This window comes from Oncorhynchus kisutch, linkage group LG13, assembly GCF_002021735.2.
Source record: "Oncorhynchus kisutch isolate 150728-3 linkage group LG13, Okis_V2, whole genome shotgun sequence".
Taxonomy (NCBI): Eukaryota; Metazoa; Chordata; class Actinopteri; order Salmoniformes; family Salmonidae; genus Oncorhynchus; species Oncorhynchus kisutch.
Window position 1 is genome coordinate 44,983,732 of NC_034186.2, and position 18,794 is coordinate 45,002,525.

An 18,794-nucleotide genomic window follows, 5' to 3' on the forward strand; every position below is an offset into this window, starting at 1 on the left:
GCAAGTTCATGTACAAACGTATAAGAAATGTGTTAATTTTTTTAAATATTTCATTTTCAACTAAAATGGATGTTTAATGATGTGATGGAAATGACATGTCTATGGCTGTCTGAGAAAAATTACAAGTATATCAATTCCTGAATAGTACGATCGCAGACATCAGATATTATTTCTAGACAAATCAAAGACCGATTATAAAACTGGTAAAATGGTGTTTCAATACATTTTAATTTCTGAAAGCTTGCCGGGCCAAAGTGCCCGAAGTTGCAGAATCACCCGGCTACAGAGCTACCAACTCTCACGCATTTGCCGTGAGACAAATGCATTTGACTCTCTTCTCACGCTCTCACGGCACACCTCTTATATCTCACATATTGAAAAGAAGGCCAGCATCCCAGAGTCGCCTCTTCACTGTTGACATTGAGACTGGTATTTTGCGGGTACTATTTAATGAAGCTGCCAGTTGAGGACTTGTGAGGCGTCTGTTTCTCAAACTAGACACTCTAATGTACTTGTCCCCTTGCTCAGTTGTTGCCCCGGGGCCTCCCACTCCTCTTTCTATTCTGGTTAGAGCCAGTTTGCACTGTTCTGTGCCAGATCTTCAGTTTCTTGCCAATTTCTCACATGGAATAGCCTTCATTTCTCAGAACAAGAATAGACTGACAAGTTTCAGATCAAAGTTATTTGTTTCTGGACATTTTGAGCCTGTAATCGAACCCACAAATGCTGATGCTCCAGATACTCAACTAGTCTAAAGAAGGCCAGTTTTATTGCTTCTTTAATCAACACAACCATTTTCAGCTGTGCTAACATAATTGCAAAATGGTTTTCTAATGATCAATTAACCTTTTAAAATGATAGACTTGGATTAGCTAATACAATGTGCCATTGGAACACAGGTGTGATGGTTTCTGATAATAGGCCCCTGTACGCCTGTGTAGATATTCCATAAAAAATCATCTGTTTCCAGCTACAATGGTCATTTACAACATTAACAATGTCTACACTGTATTTCTGATCAATTTTATGTTGTTTTAATGGAGAAAAAAAATGAGCTTTTTGTTCAAAAACAAGGACATTTCTAAGTGGCCCCAAACTTTTGAACGGTAGTGTACATATAAGAATAATTTGTCTAGTTAGGGTGTAGGTGCAAATTTATCCCATCTTGTCTTCAAGATGTCTTTTTATCCATGTAGTTTATTTGGTCTGATCAGTGGAACAATTCTCATTCTTAACAATGGGCTAAAATATAGAAACTACTGTGCTTGTCAGCAAGAATACTACTGTTATTCCCTGAATGTATTTTATTATTACACTTCTTCCCAAATTTTGCCAGTGTAATCACATATTTGAAAATCTGATATGCCTACTTGTGTTTTTGAAAATGAATGAAGCTATGTATTTTTGCAGCCATTCACAGAGAATTTTGAATGTCATGCACACTAGCATTGGATATTAAAATGCTCCAGGAATCAAATCAAATTGTTGACATTTTAGTATTGTGCCCATGCTAAGCAGAGATGGTAGGGGGACTCACAACTCATAAAGGCATCATATTTTGTCTATGTTGTCATTTCATTACCGTCTGAATGAAGTGTCAAACCACCTAAAAATAAATAAATAATAATAGTTACCAGCATGCTTGGTTTAGGCCTGGTCATAGGCCTAAGCCATGTCAAAATACATAAAATGGCAGGAAATGGGCTTCAAAAAAGTACAATTGTCCTAGTCCCCCTTCTAGGGATTGTGCTAGGGGGGCAATGTAATTCACATAGAAAATCTCACTCCAAGCTCCAAACTTTCTTCAAAAGTTGTCAGCCTGTCACACCCTGACCATAGTTTACTTTGTATATTTCTATGTTTTGGTTTGTCAGGGTGTGAGCTGAGTGGGCATTCTATGTTTCATGTCTAGTTTGTCTATTTCTATGTCTGGCCTGATATGGTTCTCAATCAGGGGCAGGTGTTAGTCATTGTCTCTGATTGGGAACCATATTTAGGTAGCCTGGGTTTCACTGTGTGTTTGTGGGTGATTGTTCCTGTGTCTGTGTTTGCACCAGATAGGACTGTTTCGGTTTTCGTTACGTTCATTTACGTTCTTTGTTTTGTAGTGTTTGTATTGATTCGTGTTTTTACGTTTGTTTATTAAACATGGATCGCAATCTACACGCCGCATTTTGGTCCGACTCTCCTTCACCACAAGAGAACCGTTACAGAATCACCCACCACAACAGGACCAAGCAGCGTGTATACAGGCAACAGCAACAGCAGGAGAAACATAACAAGAATTTCTGGACTTGGGAGGAAATCCTCGATGGGAGAGGACCCTGGGCTAAACCGCCCCAAGGTGCAGCAAGAGAAGGAATGGACATGGGAACTGGACGGTGAAGGACCCTGGGCTCAGCCTGGAGAATATCGCCGCCCCAAGGAAGAACTGGAGGCGGCAAAAGCGGAGAGGCCCTGGTATGAGGAGGCAGCACGGCGACGCGGATGGAAGCCTGAGAGTCAGCCCCAAAAATGTATTGGGGGGGGGGCTCACAGGGAGTATGGCTATGCCAGGTAGGCGACCTGCGCAAACTCCCTGTGCTTACCGGGGGGCTAGAGAGACCGTGCAGGCACCGTGTTATGCAGTGGTGTGCACGGTGTCCCCAGTGCGGGTGCATAGCCCGGTGCGGTATATTCCAGCTCCGCGTATCGGCCGGGCTAGATTGAGCGTCGAGCCAAATGCCATGAAGCCGGCTCTACGCATCTGGTCCCCAGTGCGTCTCCTTGGGCCGGCTTACATGGCACCAGCCTTGCGCACGGTGTCCCCGGTTCGCCTGCATAGCCCAGTGCGGGCTATTCCACCTTGCCGCACTGGCAGAGCGACTGGGAGTATTCAACCAGGTAAGGTTGGGCAGGATCGGTGCTCAATAGCTCCAGTGCGCCTGCACGGTCCGGTCTATCCAGTACCACCTCCACACCCCAACCCTCCGGTAGCAGTTCCCCGCACCAGGCTTCCTGTGCGTGTTCTCGGTCCAGTACCACCAGTGCCAGCACCACGCATCAGGCCTACAGTGCGCCTCGCCTCTCCAGCGCTGCCAGAGTCTTCCTCCTCTCCTGCGCTGTCGGAGTCTCCCGCCAGTTCAGCGCTACCAGAGCCTTCCTCCTCTCCTGCGCTGCCGGAGTCTCCTGCCTGTTTAGCGCTGCCAGAGCTGCCAGCCTGCATGGAGCAGCCAGAGCCGCCAGCCTGCATGGAGCAGCCAGAGCCGCCAGCCAGCATGGAGCAGCCAGAGCTGCCAGTCAGCATGGAGCAGCCAGAGCCGTCAGTCTGCATGGAGCAGCCAGAGCTGTCAGTCTGCATGGAGCAGCCGGAGCTGCCAGTCTTTATGGAGCAGACAGAGCTGCCAGTCTGCAAGGAGCTGCCAGTCTGCATGGAGCAGCCAGAGCTGCCAGTCTGCAAGGAGCTGCCAGTCTGCAAGGAGCTGCCAGTCTGCAAGGAGCTGCCAGAGCTGCCAGTCTGCATGGAGCAGCCAGAGCTGTCAGTCTGCAAGAAGCCGCCAGAGCTGCCAGTCTGCATGGAGCAGCCAGAGCTGCATGGAGCAGCCAGAGCTGCCAGTCTGCATGGAGCAGCCAGAGCTGCCAGTCTGCATGGAGCAGCCAGAGCTGCCAGTCTGCATGGAGCAGCCAGAGCTGCCAGTCTGCATGGAGCAGCCAGAGCTTCCAGTCTGCATGGAGCAGCCAGAGCCGCCAGTCAGCATGGAGCAGCCAGAGCCGCCAGTCAGCATGGAGCAGCCAGAGCCGCCAGTCAGCATGGAGCAGCCAGAGCTGCCAGTCAGCATGGAGCAGCCAGAGCCGTCAGTCTGCCAGGATCCGCCAGTCAGCCAGACTCTTCCAGATCCGCCAGTCAGCCAGACTCTTCCAGATCCGCCAGTCAGCCAGACTCTTCCAGATCCGCCAGTCAGCCAGACTCTTCCAGATCCGCCAGTCAGCCAGACTCTTCCAGATCCGCCAGTCAGCCAGACTCTTCCAGATCCGCCAGTCTGCCAGACTCTTCCAGATCCGCCAGTCTGCCATTCTCTTCCAGATCCGCCAGACTCTTCCAGATCCGCCAGTCTGCCAGACTCTTCCAGATCCGCCAGTCAGCCAGACTCTTCCAGATCCGCCAGTCAGCCAGACTCTTCCAGATCCGCCAGTCAGCCAGACTCTTCCAGATCCGCCAGTCAGCCAGACTCTTCCAGATCCGCCAGTCAGCCAGGATCCACCAGTCAGCCAGACTCTTCCAGATCCACCAGACTCTTCCAGATCCGCCAGTCAGCCAGACTCTTCCAGATCCGCCAGTCAGCCAGACTCTTCCAGATCCGCCAGTCAGCCAGACTCTTCCAGATCCGCCAGTCTGCCAGACTCTTCCAGATCCGCCAGTCTGCCAGACTCTTCCAGATCCGCCAGTCTGCCAGACTCTTCCAGATCTGCCAGTCAGCCAGACTCTTCCAGATCCGCCAGTCAGCCAGGATCTGCCAGAGCCTTCCTCCTCTCCTGTGCTGCCGGAGTCTGAAGAGCCCCTCTGTCCCGAGCTGCCCCTCTGTCCCGTGTTATTAAGTAGGGTTGCCGTGGCTAGGAGGTCACGGAAGCGGACAAGGTGGGGGACTAAGACTACGGTGAAGGGGGGCCACGTCCAGCACCAGAGCCGCCACCGCGGACAGATGCCCACCCAGACCCTCCCCTATAGGTTCTGGTTTTGCGGCCGGAGTCCGCACCTTGGGGGGGGGGGGGTACTGTCACACCCTGACCATAGTTTACTTTGTACATTTCTATGTTTTGGTTGGTCAGGGTGTGAGCTGAGTGGGCATTCTATGTTTCATGTCTAGTTTGTCTATTTCTATGTCTGGCCTGATATGGTTCTCAATCAGAGGCAGGTGTTAGTCATTGTCTCTGATTGGGAACCATATTTAGGTAGACTGGGTTTCACTGTGTGTTTGTGGGTGATTGTTCCTGTCTCTGTGTTTGCACCAGATAGGACTGTTTCGGTTTTCGTTACGTTCATTTACGTTCTTTGTTTTGTAGTGTTTGTATTGATTGATCACCACTTTATTTTAAGAATGTGAAATGTCAGAATAATAGAGTGATTTATTTCAACTTTTATTTATTTCATCACATTCCCAGTGGGTCATAAGTTTACATACACTCATTTAGTATTTGGTAGCATTGCATTTAAATTGTTTAACTAGGGTCAAACGTTTCTGGTAGCCTTCCACAAGCTTCCCACAATAAGTTCTGTGAAAATTGGCCCATTCCTCCTGACAGAGCTGGTGTAACTGAGTCCGTTTTGTAGGCCTCCTTGCTCACACATGCTTTTTCAGTTCTGCCTACAAATTTTCAATAGGATTGAGGTCAGGGCTTTGTGATGGCCACTCCAATACCTTGACTTTGTTGTCCTTAAGCCATGTTGCCACAACTTTGGAAGTATGCTTGGGGTCATTGTCCATTTGGAAGACCCATTTGCAACCAAGCTTTAACTTCCTGACTGATGTCTTGAGATGTTGCTTCAATATATCCACATAATGTTCCTCCCTCATGATGCCATATATTTTGTGAAGTGCACCAGTCCCTCCTGGAGCAAAGCACCGCCACAACATGATGCTGGCACCCCTGTGTTTCACGGTCGGGATGGTGTTCTTTGGCTTGCAAGCGTCCCCCTTTTTCCTTCAAACATAACGATGGTCATTATGGCCAAACAGTTCTACTTTTGTTTCATCAGACCAGAGGACATTTATCCAAAAAGTATGATCTTTGTCCCCATATGCAGTTGCATACCGTAGTCTGGCTTTTTTAATGGTGGTTTTAGAGCAATGGCTTCTTCTTCCTTGCTGAGTGGCCTTTCAGGTTATGTCAATATAGGACTCGTTTTACTGTGGATATAGGTACTTTTGTACCGGTTTGCTTCAGCATCTTCACAAGGTCCTTTGCTGTTGTTCTGGAATTGATTTGCACTTTTCGCACCAAAGGTCATTCTTCTCTAGGAGACAGAACGCGTCTCCTCACTGAGCGGTATGGCAGCTGCGTGGTCCCATGGTTTTTATACATGCGTACTATTGTTTGTACAGATTATCATGGTACCTTCAGTCGTTTGGAAATTGCTCGCAAGGATGAACCAGACTTAATGTTGTTATTATAGGAAAATGTAAGAAGAAATATAAATAGGTATATACAGACCCATCAAAAACTATTCATAACCCTTGACTCATTCCACATTTTCTTGTGTGACCGCCTGAATTCAAAATGGATTAAATAGATGATTTATCTCACCCATCTACACAAAATATTACGGAGGGCAGCCCCCGAAGTGACTCTTCTTATCAACTGTATGCAAGAATTTCCTGTGTTGTCTTAGGAATTCAGATTCTCTGTATTATCTCTCTAACCCCAATTGTCTCACCTCTGAGAAGCCGAGGTTACATCACGTACAGTGCATTCGGAAAGTATTCAGGCCCGTTGACTTTTTCCACATTTTGTTACGTTACAGCCTTATTCTAAAATGTATTAAATCGTTTTTACTCCCCTCAATCTACACACCATACCCCACAATGACAAAGCGAAAGCAGGCTTTTAGAAATGTTTGCAAATGTATATAAACAAAAAAAAGGAAATATCACATTTACTTAAGTATTCATACCCTTTACTTAGTACTTTGTTGAAGAACTTTTGGCAGCAATTACAGCCTCGAGTCTTCTTGGATATGACACTACAAGCTTGGCACACCTGTATTTGGGGAGTTTCTCCCATTCTTCTCTGCAGACCCTCTCAAGATCTGTCAGGTTGGATGGGGAGCGTTGCTGCACAGCAATTGTCAGGTCTCTCCAGAGGTGTTCAATCGGGTTCAAGTCAGGGCTCTGGCTGGGAGACTCAAAGGCATTCAGAGACTTGTCCAAAAGACACTCCTTCGCTGTCTTGGCTGTGTGCTTAGGGTTGATGACCTATTGGAAGGTGAACCTTCGCACCAGTCTGAGGTCCTGAGCACTCTGGAGCAAGTTTTCATCAAGGAACTCTGTACTTTGCTCTGTTCATCTTTCATTCGATCCTGAATAGTCTCCCAGATCCTGTCGCTAAAAAGCACCCCCAAAGCATGATGCTGCCACCACCATGCTTCACCGTAGGGATGGTGCCAGGTTTCCTCCAGACGTGACGCTTGGCATTCAGGCCAAAGAGTTCAATCTTGGTTTCATCAGATCAGAGTCCTTTAGGTGCCTTTTGGTAAACTCCAAGCGGGCTGTCATGTGCTTTTACTGAGGAGTGGCTTCCATCTGGTCACTCTACCATAAAGGCCTGATTGGTGGATTGCTGCAGAGATGGTTGTCCTTCTGGAAGGTTCTCCCATCTCCACAAAGGAACACTGGGGTTATGTCAGTGACCCTCGGGTTCTTGCTCAGTTTGGCCAGGCGGCCACCTCTAGGGAGAGTCTTGGTAGTTCTAAACTTCTTCTATTTAAGAGTGATGGAGGCCATGGTGTTCTTGGGGACATTCAATGCTGCAGAAATGTTTTGGTACCCTTCCCCAGATCTGTGCCTCGACACAATCCTGTCTCGGAGCTCTACAGACAATGCCTTCCACCTCATTGCTTGTTTTTTTGCTCTGCCATGCACTGTCTACTGTGGGACCTTTATATAGACAGGTGTGTGCCTTTCCAAATCATGTCCAATCAATTGAATTTACCACACGTGAGCTGAATTTTTGGGGTGTTGTGTGTAGATTGATGAGGAAAATTATTAATTTAATCCATTTTAGAACAAGGCGTAACAAAATGTGGAAAAAGGGAGATGCATATTAGGTCTGATACCTGATTGAAGGTTAACTTTACAGTAATACTATTGATCAACAACTTATATTTTGAAACCGAACAACTCGACTGCTTATAAAAGGGTCTTAGATTCATTGTTCTCTCTCTCTTTCTTTCTTTCTCTGGACTTTTGTGGCATGGCCTTTCAAGCTATAATTTTGTCATGCGCCAAATACCATAACCAACAATGTTTTAAGAAAGGTACGTGTTTATAAAGTTGTTTTTTTTACAAATAAAAGAGCAACAATAAAACAACAGTGTCGAGGCTATATACAGGAGGTACCGATACAGAGTCAATGTGCAGGGGCACATGTTAGTCGAGGTAATTGAGGTAATATGTAGGCAAGGTAAAGTGGCTATGCATAGATAATAAACAGAGTAGCAGCAGTATAAATATGGGGGTGGGGGGGAAAAATGTAAATAGTCCAGGTATCCATTTGATTAGCTGTTCAGGAGTCTTATGACTTGGATGTAGAAGCTGTTTAGAAGCCTTTTGGACCTAGACTTGGCACTCCGGTACTGCTTGCAGTGCGGAAGCAGAGAGAATGACTGGGGTGGCTGGAGTTTTTGGCCATTTTTAGGGCCTTCCTCTGACACTGCCTGGTATAGAGGTCCTGGATGGCAGGAAGCTTGGCCCCAGTGATGTACTGGGCCGTACGCACTACCCTCTGCGTATGGCGGTGATGCAACCAGTCAGGTTGCTCTCGATGGTGTAGCTGTAGAACCGTTTGAGGATCGGAGGACCCATCCCAAATCTTTTCAGTCTCCTAAGGGGGAATATGCATTGTCATGCCCTCTTTTTACGACTGTCTTGGTGTGTTTGGAACATGATAGTTCTTTGGGGATGTGGACACGAAGGAACCTACCGTGCGTGGTCCTCAGTTATCATCCCGGTTCTGGAAGTCGTTCTGCACACTCATTGGGTCGTCGGCCAGCCTGTCCTCCTGGTTTCACCTCTAGTCTAACGGCCAGTCAGAACGAGCCCATCTGGACCTGGAGACAACTCTTCGCTGACTCGTCTTCGCCAACCTCACCACCTGGAGCCAGCAACTCGTGTGGGTGGAATACGCCCGCAACACCCTTCCCCGCTCAGCCACTGGTCTCTCACCTTTTGAGTGTTTGATGGGTTATCAGCCCCCACTCTAGCCTGAGCGAGAGGAATAGGATATGGCTGTCCCCTCGGGATCTGCCCCTCCAGGTGGAGTACCAGAAACTTTCCCCCATTTTATCGGCCCTTTCCCCATCTCTAAGATTCTTAACCCTCTCTGCTGTTCGTCTTCTGTTGCCCTGCACCATCCGTATACATCCCACTTTTCATGTATCAATAATTAAACCTTTGTCTCACAGCCCTCTGTCTCCTCTGCATCTGGATCTTGAGGTCTGATAGACAGGTTGAAAATGTCAGTGAAGATATTTGCCAGTTGGTCAGCATATGCTCGGAGTACACGTCCTGGTAATCCGTCTGGCCCAGCGGCCTTGTGAAAGTCGACCTGTTTAAAGGTCTTACTCACATCAGCTATGGAGTGTGATCACACAGTCGTCCGGAACAGCTGCTGCTCTCATGCATGTTTCAGTGTTGCTTGCCTCGAAGCGAGCATAGAAGTAATTTAGCTCGTCTGGTAGGCTTGTGTCACTGGGCAGCTTGCGGCTGTGCTTCCCTTTCTAGTCCGTAATAGTTTACAAGCCCTGCCACATCCAACGAGTGTCGTAACTGGTGTAGTACGATTCAATCTTAGTCCTGTATTGGCGCTTTGCCTGTTTGATGGTTCGTCAAAGGGCATAGCGGGATTTCTTATAAGTGTCCGGGTTAGAGTCCCAGTCCTTGAAAGCAGCAGCTCTACCCTTTAGCTCAGTTTGACCTTTTCTGGAGCCGATGCAGCCTAGCCCTTTTCCCGAGCCGATGCAGCACGGCAGGGCTAGGCTGTCTCCAGCCGAACACGTACGCAGACACCCAGAGTTGTCTGTATTGCGATACTGCAGGTCATTATGTCTACCTGTCCCTTCAAGAGACCTAGCTCATTTGTAGGAATGAGTACTCTGGTGGGTCTTAAGGACAATTTTGCTTCTCCCCCTACTTGCCCCCCTCTCCATGCCACCCTGCTGTGGGGTGACCAGTCTAAGTCTCTCCAGATACTCATCGACTCGGGGGCGACTCGGGGGCCAATGTGAGTCTTATGGACGTTACCCTGGCGTCCGAGCTGGGCATCCCCACTCAACCCCTCTCCATTCCCTTGAATGTGAGCGCTGGATGGGCGCTCTATAGGCCGGGTCACCCACAACACCACCCCCATCAACCTACGATTTTCGAGGAACCACAGTGAGACGATCCAATTCCTGCTAATTGAGTCTCCACAGGTTCCTGGAGTATTGGGATTCTCTTGGCTCCAGCAACACAATCCCTCGATTGACTGGTCTACTGGTGCCATCATGGGCTGGAGCCCGTTCTGCCACACTCATTGCCTGAAATCGTCTCTGCCTGCCACGGGACGTCTTCCTGGGGGCTTGGAAATTGCAGGGGATTCCAGTACCTGGTTGACTGGGAGGGTTATGGCCCGGAGGAGAGGTGCTAGGTCTCCTAGAGAGGGGGGGGGGGGGGTACTGTCACACCCTGATCTGTTTCACCTGTCCTTGTGCTCATCTCCACCCCCCTCCAGGTGTCACCCATCTTCCCCGTTATCCCCTGGCTACTTATACCTGTGTTCTGTTTGTCAGTTGCCAGTTCGTCTTGTTTGTCTAGTCAACCAGCATTTTGTCTCAGCTCCTGCTTTTCCCGTCTCTCTTTTTCTTGCCCTTCTGGTTTTGACCCTTGCCTGTCCTGACTCTGAGCCCGCCTGCCTGCCCCTGCCTGCTGTCCTGTACTGTTGCCCACTACTCTGGATTATCGACCCCTGCCTGCCTTGACCTGTTGTTTGTCTGCCCCTGTTGCTGTAATAAACATTGTTACTTCAACACAGTCTGCATTTGGGTCTTACCTGTAACCTGATAGTATTTAGAATTCCATTCTCAGACATTTCTTGATTGCCTATTCGTAACTCAACGATAGTGTTCTTGCATATTGTTAAATCCTCTTTATGGAGTCAGATAAACATTTGAATAGGCTTATTACTTAGTGTTACTATGAGTCGCATGTGAGGTATTTATAATATCATACTGTATATACTATATACACATGACAAATATCACTACCCACTACAGGATGCCCCTGACTTTCTGCTTTAAGCAACCCTCCAATAGCAGTTTGGCCCATGTGACATATTCGTGAACAGAAAATGACAGTGCATGAAGAGAAAATGAAATAAATTATGCAGATTCATTTAAAATACAATAACTTCAAGGAAACTGGTGCGCAAATGTTAGTGGTGTCCACCTCAGTTTCTTTCAGTGTTGCGTTCAGTTAAGGTAAGACGTTGTTTGATTTACTTCTTCCCTTTCTTCTTGGCATCTTTGCCTCCCTTTGTCGGTGCCTCCTCCTCTCCCTCCTTTCCTGAGGCAGCCTTGGCTCGCTTCTTACCCAGAGGAGTTTTAGCATACCAATTCTGTAAACAAATGTTCATCATCAAAGTCTTTATGTCAAACACCTTTCATGTGGAGAAAATGCATTCATCATCAACAAACTAAGTATAAAACATTTCATAATTTACCTTCAGGGCCTCCTCCTCATCCTGAAACACAGGGTCGATCTTGGCCAGCGGGGCCACAAACTCGGCGGCGCCCAGGGGTCTCTTGGCCAGCTGCTGGACGCGGCGCTCCGTCAGTATGCTGCGCACCACCTGCACCATATGACCCTGCGTGTAGCCATCAGAGATCTTGGCCAAGGAGCTCAGGTCCAGGGCAGCCGTCACCTGTCCTCCGTTCTTCTTGATCAACTGCCTCCACATTACTAAGGGAAGAGCATAGATTTGACCATTAGCACTTGAAGGGTGCCTACAATAAGACTTCATAACACATTCATAAGCATGCATGCATAACCCATTCACAGGCAGTACATACATAAGCAGTTCATTAATGCTTATGTCAACAACTGGGAGATACATTCTTACCATATCGTGAGGCGTAGTCAGGACGTGGAATGAGGATAATTTTGCTGTACACCTTGCATAGTGATTTGAGGTCGGCATTGAACGGATCATGAGTCGTTCCCACGACTAGAACACGATCTTCCCCTTTGATCGATTTGAGGATCTTGGGCAAGTCTTTCTTCAAGCGTTTTGGATCTAACTGTACATGAGAACATTGTTTGGACTTAAGAATTGAGATATGTTCTCTTACACTAGCATTATAGAAAATGGTATAACCTAAGCTAGTAACTCATAGGTATGAATGAATACCTCTTTTTCCTCCTTCGGTACTTTCTTGTAAAACATTTTCTCTGTATCTCCAATCCACACCACTGATGGCTGCAACAGTCTGGCAACCTACAAACAGAATGAATGAACGAATTAATGAATGATCGAGTGACCAAACAAATGACTGGACATCTACCTCAGAACCATCAGTCAATTGAAAATGTCAACATAATCAACAAATCAAAACTCTCAAAATGGGGTACTTTTTCATTACATTGTGTGTTACCTTGAACACCATGTGGAGCATCATGGCCAGGCCACTCTTGCCGGGGTATTTCCCTGCCAGGTTCAGAGGTGACAGATCAAATAGGTTGGCGCCCGTCTCCTGGCAGATGGCATGGACCAGCATCTTCTTGCCTACGCCCGCGGGCCCTGCCAGCAGGATGGCCTTCACCAGAGGAGCCTTCTCATGGACCACCTGAGAACCTACAAGCAACATTCAGAACGTACTGTAGCTAGAACCTTTAGAAACTTCCAGAAAAAATGTCTAGCTGAAAACGGCCGGTATATTCTAAACAAAGACAATCTAGCAAGTTTAAATCAATCACAAGACGAATACAATTGTATTGGTATTAAGGATTAACGTCTCTGATTCTGTGAGACTCTTATCATCTGAGGACAACTCCAGATGTTCCAAACGTACCTAAAGGTAAGACGGCGTACAGAGCTATAACTTGTCTCACGTCAGATAGCGAAGGCATGGGCTCAATGTCAGTTTGCCTTAACGTTGTCCCCAGATAGCTATAGTCGCCTGGGACACAGGAGAGAGAAGCTGTCAGTCAGGCTGATCAAATCTGGGGAGAGCATTTCGAAAAGATGAACGTAAACCAGTGACATTTACCATCTTGATTCATGAATATGGGATTTCCCTAAAATATGCATTAGTTTGTCCTCAATATTATTTTGCCAAGCACTAGCCAGGTGAGGGCAGTATTTGCACACTTATCGAGCTGTCCTTTTTGTCTACAATACATAATAGCACTTATATTATGATTAATGGCAGTCTGTACAAAATGATGTGTGCACAAAATGATTTAGCACATTTTAAAGTGGTTTCAGATGAGAAAGGAGAGGTTAGAAAATAGACCTTAACCTGAAGGTAATTGGCAAAGGTAGTGCGTATCTACAGACGGCACACAGGAGGGACCAAACAGTAATGCTTACCTAAATAATCCTGTAGTTTAACGTTATCTGATTGTTTCAACAAGCCCTGTTCCACCAGTTCCTGATACAGAGACTCAATATTCCTATAGGATGCAAATATTGACATATTTCAAAAATAGCTTTTTTTTCCCCGATCTAAAGCATTGTTGTATGCTGTGCCATTCAAATTCTAAAGCCCCTATCATGTACATTCCATGGGTAAAAGTAAATGGTAAAAAACTCAAATGGCCTATCCCTCTGGGAGAAATGTAGATGAGTCTTGTCTCACCTATCAGCTGTTAGATCTTTGTCTTTCTTTTTCTTCTTTCCACTTTTCGACCCTTTCTTTTTCTAAGCAGCAAAATAAATGCCATCAGCACACTTCTCAAGTCAACAGATACCAAACATAAAGGTATTATTGAAATATCGTCATAGATAAATGTTCCCTACTGTTTGTTACCTTTGCGCCTCCCTTGGCTTTGCCACCCTTATCTTTATCCACGGCCAGTTTCCAGTTAGCCAGCTCCTGCCTCATCAGCTCATCCACCTGTGTCAAGCACAACAGCTCACTCAGTAGCCTATATGTTTACCTTATAAACAACATTAAAGGGATAGTTCAGGATTTGGGCAATGAAGCCCCTTATCTACTTCCCCAGAGTCAGATAAAATCATGGATACCATTTTTATCTCTCTGCATCCAGTATGAAGGAAGTTAGAGGTAGTTTCGCAATTCAATGCTAACTAGCGTTAGCGCAATGCATGGAAGTCTATGGTATCTACTAGCATGCTGGCAGTTGCCATAGACTTCCAGTCATTGCGCTAACGCTCATTAGCAACTTCCTTCAAACTGCACGCAGAGACATACAAATGGTATCTACAAGTTAAGTAGGCAAAAATCTTGAAGTATCCATATAATATTTACCTTACTTTTATCCACTCAGTGCAGTGGTAAGAGCAAGGCTACCTGGCCTGCCTTACTTCTCAGAGTGACAGAATAATTTACCTCACCTGCAACCTGATCTCCACCTCAATCTCCTTCCTCTTCTCCTCCTTGATCAGCTCAGCCTCGTGCCTCTGGCTGAAGTTCTTGGACTCGGTACGATTCTGCCACACCTCTGTCAGTCATACAAACATCGACTTTCAATGTACTGTAGACTATTGATACATAAGAAAACACACTGCATCTATAAGGTCCTTGTCTGCCAGAGAATAATGATGCCGTTATCCGTTTCTCTTACCACCAAAGGTCTTGTGTCCTACTTCCAGTTCTCCTAGGAAAGCAGACGGCAGCATCTTTAGCCCAGATTCCTCCTCCTGTGTTTCAACAAAGCTACAGTCATTGATTGGACAGAGTAAAAGCATCTCTTGACCATGGTTATCTATTCCAAAGTCTTTTACGTACCTCATCTCCTCCCTTTCCCTTGTCTTTCTTCCCTTTGTCCTTCTTCTCCTCCTTCCCTTTCGTGCTTTTGTTGGCGTCCTCCTCCTCTTTCGCTGCTAGTTCCTCCATTAACTTAAAGACAGCAGACCCGCTTACTGTAAGTCAATCTGCGTGTATTACTACCATCTCACACCAGAAGATGGATTCATTGATGAATACCTGTTGAGGTGTTTTCTCCGCAAAGATGAGAGTCGAGCCTCCATCCTCCTCCTCTGGGTAGTCAGGGAAAGTTCCTGTTGCATCACTAACATCCAAACATATTACCATCAGCTGCATATTGTCATGTACAGTATGCATTTCACTGCTATGACAATGTCACCCCATTATTTCCATCTAATATGGAATTATATAATGACTGTGTGAACAAACATTCTCCTAAGATAATCACTGTCATGATTCACAGCCATCTCCCTGTAATAAACTCACTGGCATTCGATGAACCACTGTCTGATCTGGTCCTTCATAGTCTCCCTCATGTCGGGCCCCTCCACCTCTCTTAGTTTGTCTGTGATGGCCACAATGGACTCCTGGTAGTCCTCCTCATGCTCCTCCTGCTTGCCTCTCCGACGGGCCTCGTTGGCCAGGGCAGCTGTTATGGCAGGACAGGGCTGGGTGTGTCTGGGCTCCATGGCCTGAGGGTACAGGAGGAAAAGGTGAGACCACTGCTGTGGTGGATGAGGCTGTCACCAAGCGTAGGGTGATGGTGCCCCTAGACACTGATCTTGGGTCAGTTTCGAATTTCCCCCACTGATGGTTAAGGTTAGGATTGGGGGGAGCAGTATCTGATCCTAGATCTGTACATAGGGAAAACTTCTCCCCGGAGCATCATAAAGGAATCCTACGGCTCCATCTGCTGGTAGCCTACAATACGCACTACACTATAGAAACGTTACAGATAGAGCTTATTAAACCGACTCACCATGCCCAAAAATATCATCTCCTCCTCTCGCTCCCTCTTTGTTCTTTTCCTCTGCACATAACCCTTCCACACCTGGAAAAGAGAAAAGTAGCACCTTTGTTCAACTATTGTATGGTGTCTTTAATGACTGACACTCACAGAGCATTCATACAAAAGGCTAGCAATAACAATAACTACAGCAGGCTAGATAAAGACCTCTGATTTCAGAGTATTCTCCCAATATGCTCCACATCATCACTTGGCTATACCAGTGACGTATAGTCTGGACTAAGCAGCCTCATTTACCAAGCGAGTGTGAGACCTATGGTCTTCGACTGATTGAAGGTAAAGTATCTGACTTTGACAGGCTTGACCATACCTTCTGGATGCGGACCACCGCCGTGTCGATGGCCGCTGCCCCCAGGTCCCTGTCCTTGGCCCTCCTCTGCCTTTCCTCATCGCGCTGGATCTCCCTCATGAACTTGGCCCTCAGGCGACCCTGACGGGCCCTCTCTGACACCTGGATGATCTTTATGGCTTCCTCCAGGTTCAGTGCACGCACTCCTACAGGCTAGGGGCCCAACACAACATGGGGTATTAAAGGTGGTCCTGTGTGGCTCAGTAGGTAAGTATGTAGCAATGCCAGAGTCGTGGGTTTGATTCCCGCAGGGTTCACATACTTTCATGTACGCACTCACTATACTGTGAGTCGCTTTGGACCAAAGTATCTGCTAACTGGCATTGAATTATTATATTGAAAGGAAGTTTCTCAAATCAAATCAAACCCAATGTTATTGGTCACATACACATGGTTCTGTGATAAACTGAAGATAATATCTTAGCTAGTTACTGTGTAGCTATGTGTAATTGCTGTGTAGTTGCATGTAATAACACCAAGTCTAATGTTACGTGGTATAGAAAAACTCACTTTGGGTCGCTCTACTACCTCGATGAGGTTGAGGATGTTGGAGAGCATATTCCGTCTCTCCTGCAACACCTTGCTGCGTTCACTGAGGAAATATCGAGGGATGGGGATCTCAATGTCCTCCTGTGATGAGGCATGAGATGCATTATGTCCAAAAAAGATACCGTGACATTTTATTACAGTAAATGAAACATGGGCTACATACCAAAACGGCACCCTGTTCCCTACATAGGCCACAACCTTTGACCATAGCCCAAAAGCAGAGCACCATATTGGGAATAGCTATTCTAGAGACCTTATCAAAGGCTTCCAAACTGGCAGCGACTTCAGGGAAAAACAGACCAAAAGGACATAGCAAAACGCTCAACTATTTAAGGTTTAAGACTCCAATCTGTCCCCATACATTTAAATTGATGAGGCACTATAACCACATTAGAGTTCAATTAGTATAGCGATCTCACTCACGGGTGCAACAACTATAGCTTCTTGCAAGGCACACCTCAAAATATGTTAATGAGTCAGAAAAACAATGCCATGTGCTCACTTGTGCATTGTAAAAAAAAATCCTGTTGTTTGTATGGTACCTTACTAGCATCCAGTTACCTGCAATTTACTGTAAAAAAAAAGTTACAGTATGTTACCATACATTATAAAGAAACTTTGGTTTAACAGTACATTACTGTTAACTTTTCAGTAATGTACTGTTGAACCAAAGTTTCTTTGTAATTTACAGTAACATTCTGTACCTATTTCTGTTACAGTGTGGTCAAAAGGTTTTGGGCACTCCAAAGATATGTTTCGGTACTGTATTCTGTTGGGTGTAATTACAATACCATTCAAAATACAACAATTTTCCCACAATCCACCATAATTTACAGTTAAACATTTTAGAGTTATTTTTACTGTTGATAATACTAAAATTACCATATAAATTACCGCTTTCAGTTACAGTCTATCTGAAATATGAAAATGATCAATCAAATTGCCAGGTAGCCTATTATTGTTCTGGCAAAGATGATAGTAGATTTTCTAAACTGTATTTTATATGGGTATATATTGTCAGGCAAAACAAGAGAAAATTAAGCAAGAAAATCTGGATATGTGTGCTAGTCTTTGTGCGCCAAAGCTGATGACTTGTCATTGGTCAACAATCAAGACACGCAACTTTTTGGTTCTGAAGCACAGATGAGATGTTTTTGAGACAACCATTTGGTGCAATATATGTAGCCTATTTAAATATCTATGAAAAATATGTAATTGTCCCATTCACACTTGCAACCCCTAAAAACATTTTTGGGACCCCCAGTTTGAGAACCCCTGCTGTAGGAGACTTCTTATCAACTTTCATTAACAAAAAGGGGGAAGGGGGGGTGAACTTACAGGCGTGAGCTTCAAGTCCTGGATGACATCGTCCATGTAATGGTACTCAGAGAACTCTTTCTCCACCATCTCATTCTTGAGTTCCAGCACCCGCCCCATCACGCCATCCAGGACCTCCCGGATCACTTTCCTCTTCTGGGGATGAACCACCTGGTCATAGGCCTCCTCCAGCTGCCTGAAGATCTGCACGTAGCGCACGTAGAGGGTGGCCAGGCGTTGGAAGAACACCACTCGGTCCTTCTCTGGGCGAGGAGGCTGAGCAGGGAACTCCTGAGTCAGAAGGGAGTTCAACTCGACCTGGGCATCAGCCCACAGTTTATTGTATGTACTGGAAGAGAGACAGTCATTGGAAGGATATTTAGCATGACAATTAAATCAGTTGAATTTGCTTGCACTTCGGAAATGAGTAAAAACTAAGAATTCCCAACTGAAAACTGAGTGTTTGCCATCATTAGTATGATCATGTCCATAACATTGATAAAAGGCTTACATTAGGTCTATCACATTGATATTTGTCTATTAAGAAAATTATGGTATGCAAAATCTGCTCCAAGCTAGTTTGATAGACAGGTGGTTTGTTAATTGGCAGAAGTTCAGGCAACATAAGGTAAACATAGCTAGCTAAATTAATAGCTAAAGTTAGCCAGCTAGCCAGCTAACTGAAGTCAATTAACGTTACTAACCTGTGAGACATGATGCAACTATCTCTATGTAGCCAATGACGCCTATCTCTATGTAGCCAATGACGCCTTTTGAATTCAATGTTTGCTAACTAATACAGTTAGCAGTTTGTACAAACATCGTTAGCTACATAGCTAGCTTGATGAACTCAAGGCAGTCTACAACTTTTT

General features: G+C 45.9%; 1 protein-coding gene across 1 annotated transcript; it reads right to left on the reverse strand.

Moving 5' to 3' along the window:
* Positions 1-10,863: 10,863 nt before the first annotated feature.
* Positions 10,864-18,794, reverse strand: zgc:153738 (dynein regulatory complex protein 11). The gene is made up of 19 exons (XM_020497510.2): positions 18,627-18,794; positions 17,944-18,271; positions 16,567-16,686; positions 16,018-16,209; positions 15,660-15,731; positions 15,167-15,372; positions 14,900-14,984; positions 14,702-14,812; positions 14,538-14,613; positions 14,308-14,414; positions 13,760-13,846; positions 13,589-13,650; positions 13,321-13,403; positions 12,800-12,907; positions 12,383-12,582; positions 12,139-12,225; positions 11,851-12,028; positions 11,452-11,690; positions 10,864-11,346 (listed from the first exon to the last, which is right to left on the reverse strand). The coding sequence occupies exons 1-19, from the start codon at positions 18,635-18,637 to the stop codon at positions 11,227-11,229; spliced, it is 2,472 nt and encodes an 823-aa protein (XP_020353099.1). The 5' UTR covers positions 18,638-18,794; the 3' UTR covers positions 10,864-11,226.

Excerpts from the sequence above, each read along its gene's own strand:
- zgc:153738 (XM_020497510.2), bottom strand. Across the intron at positions 14,415-14,537 it reads AGGACACAAGACCTTTGGTG|AGGTGTGGCAGAATCGTACC; the intron begins GTAAGAGAAACG and ends TATGACTGACAG. Across the intron at positions 12,583-12,799 it reads GTACGCCGTCTTACCTTTAG|GTTCTCAGGTGGTCCATGAG; the intron begins GTACGTTTGGAA and ends TGTTGCTTGTAG.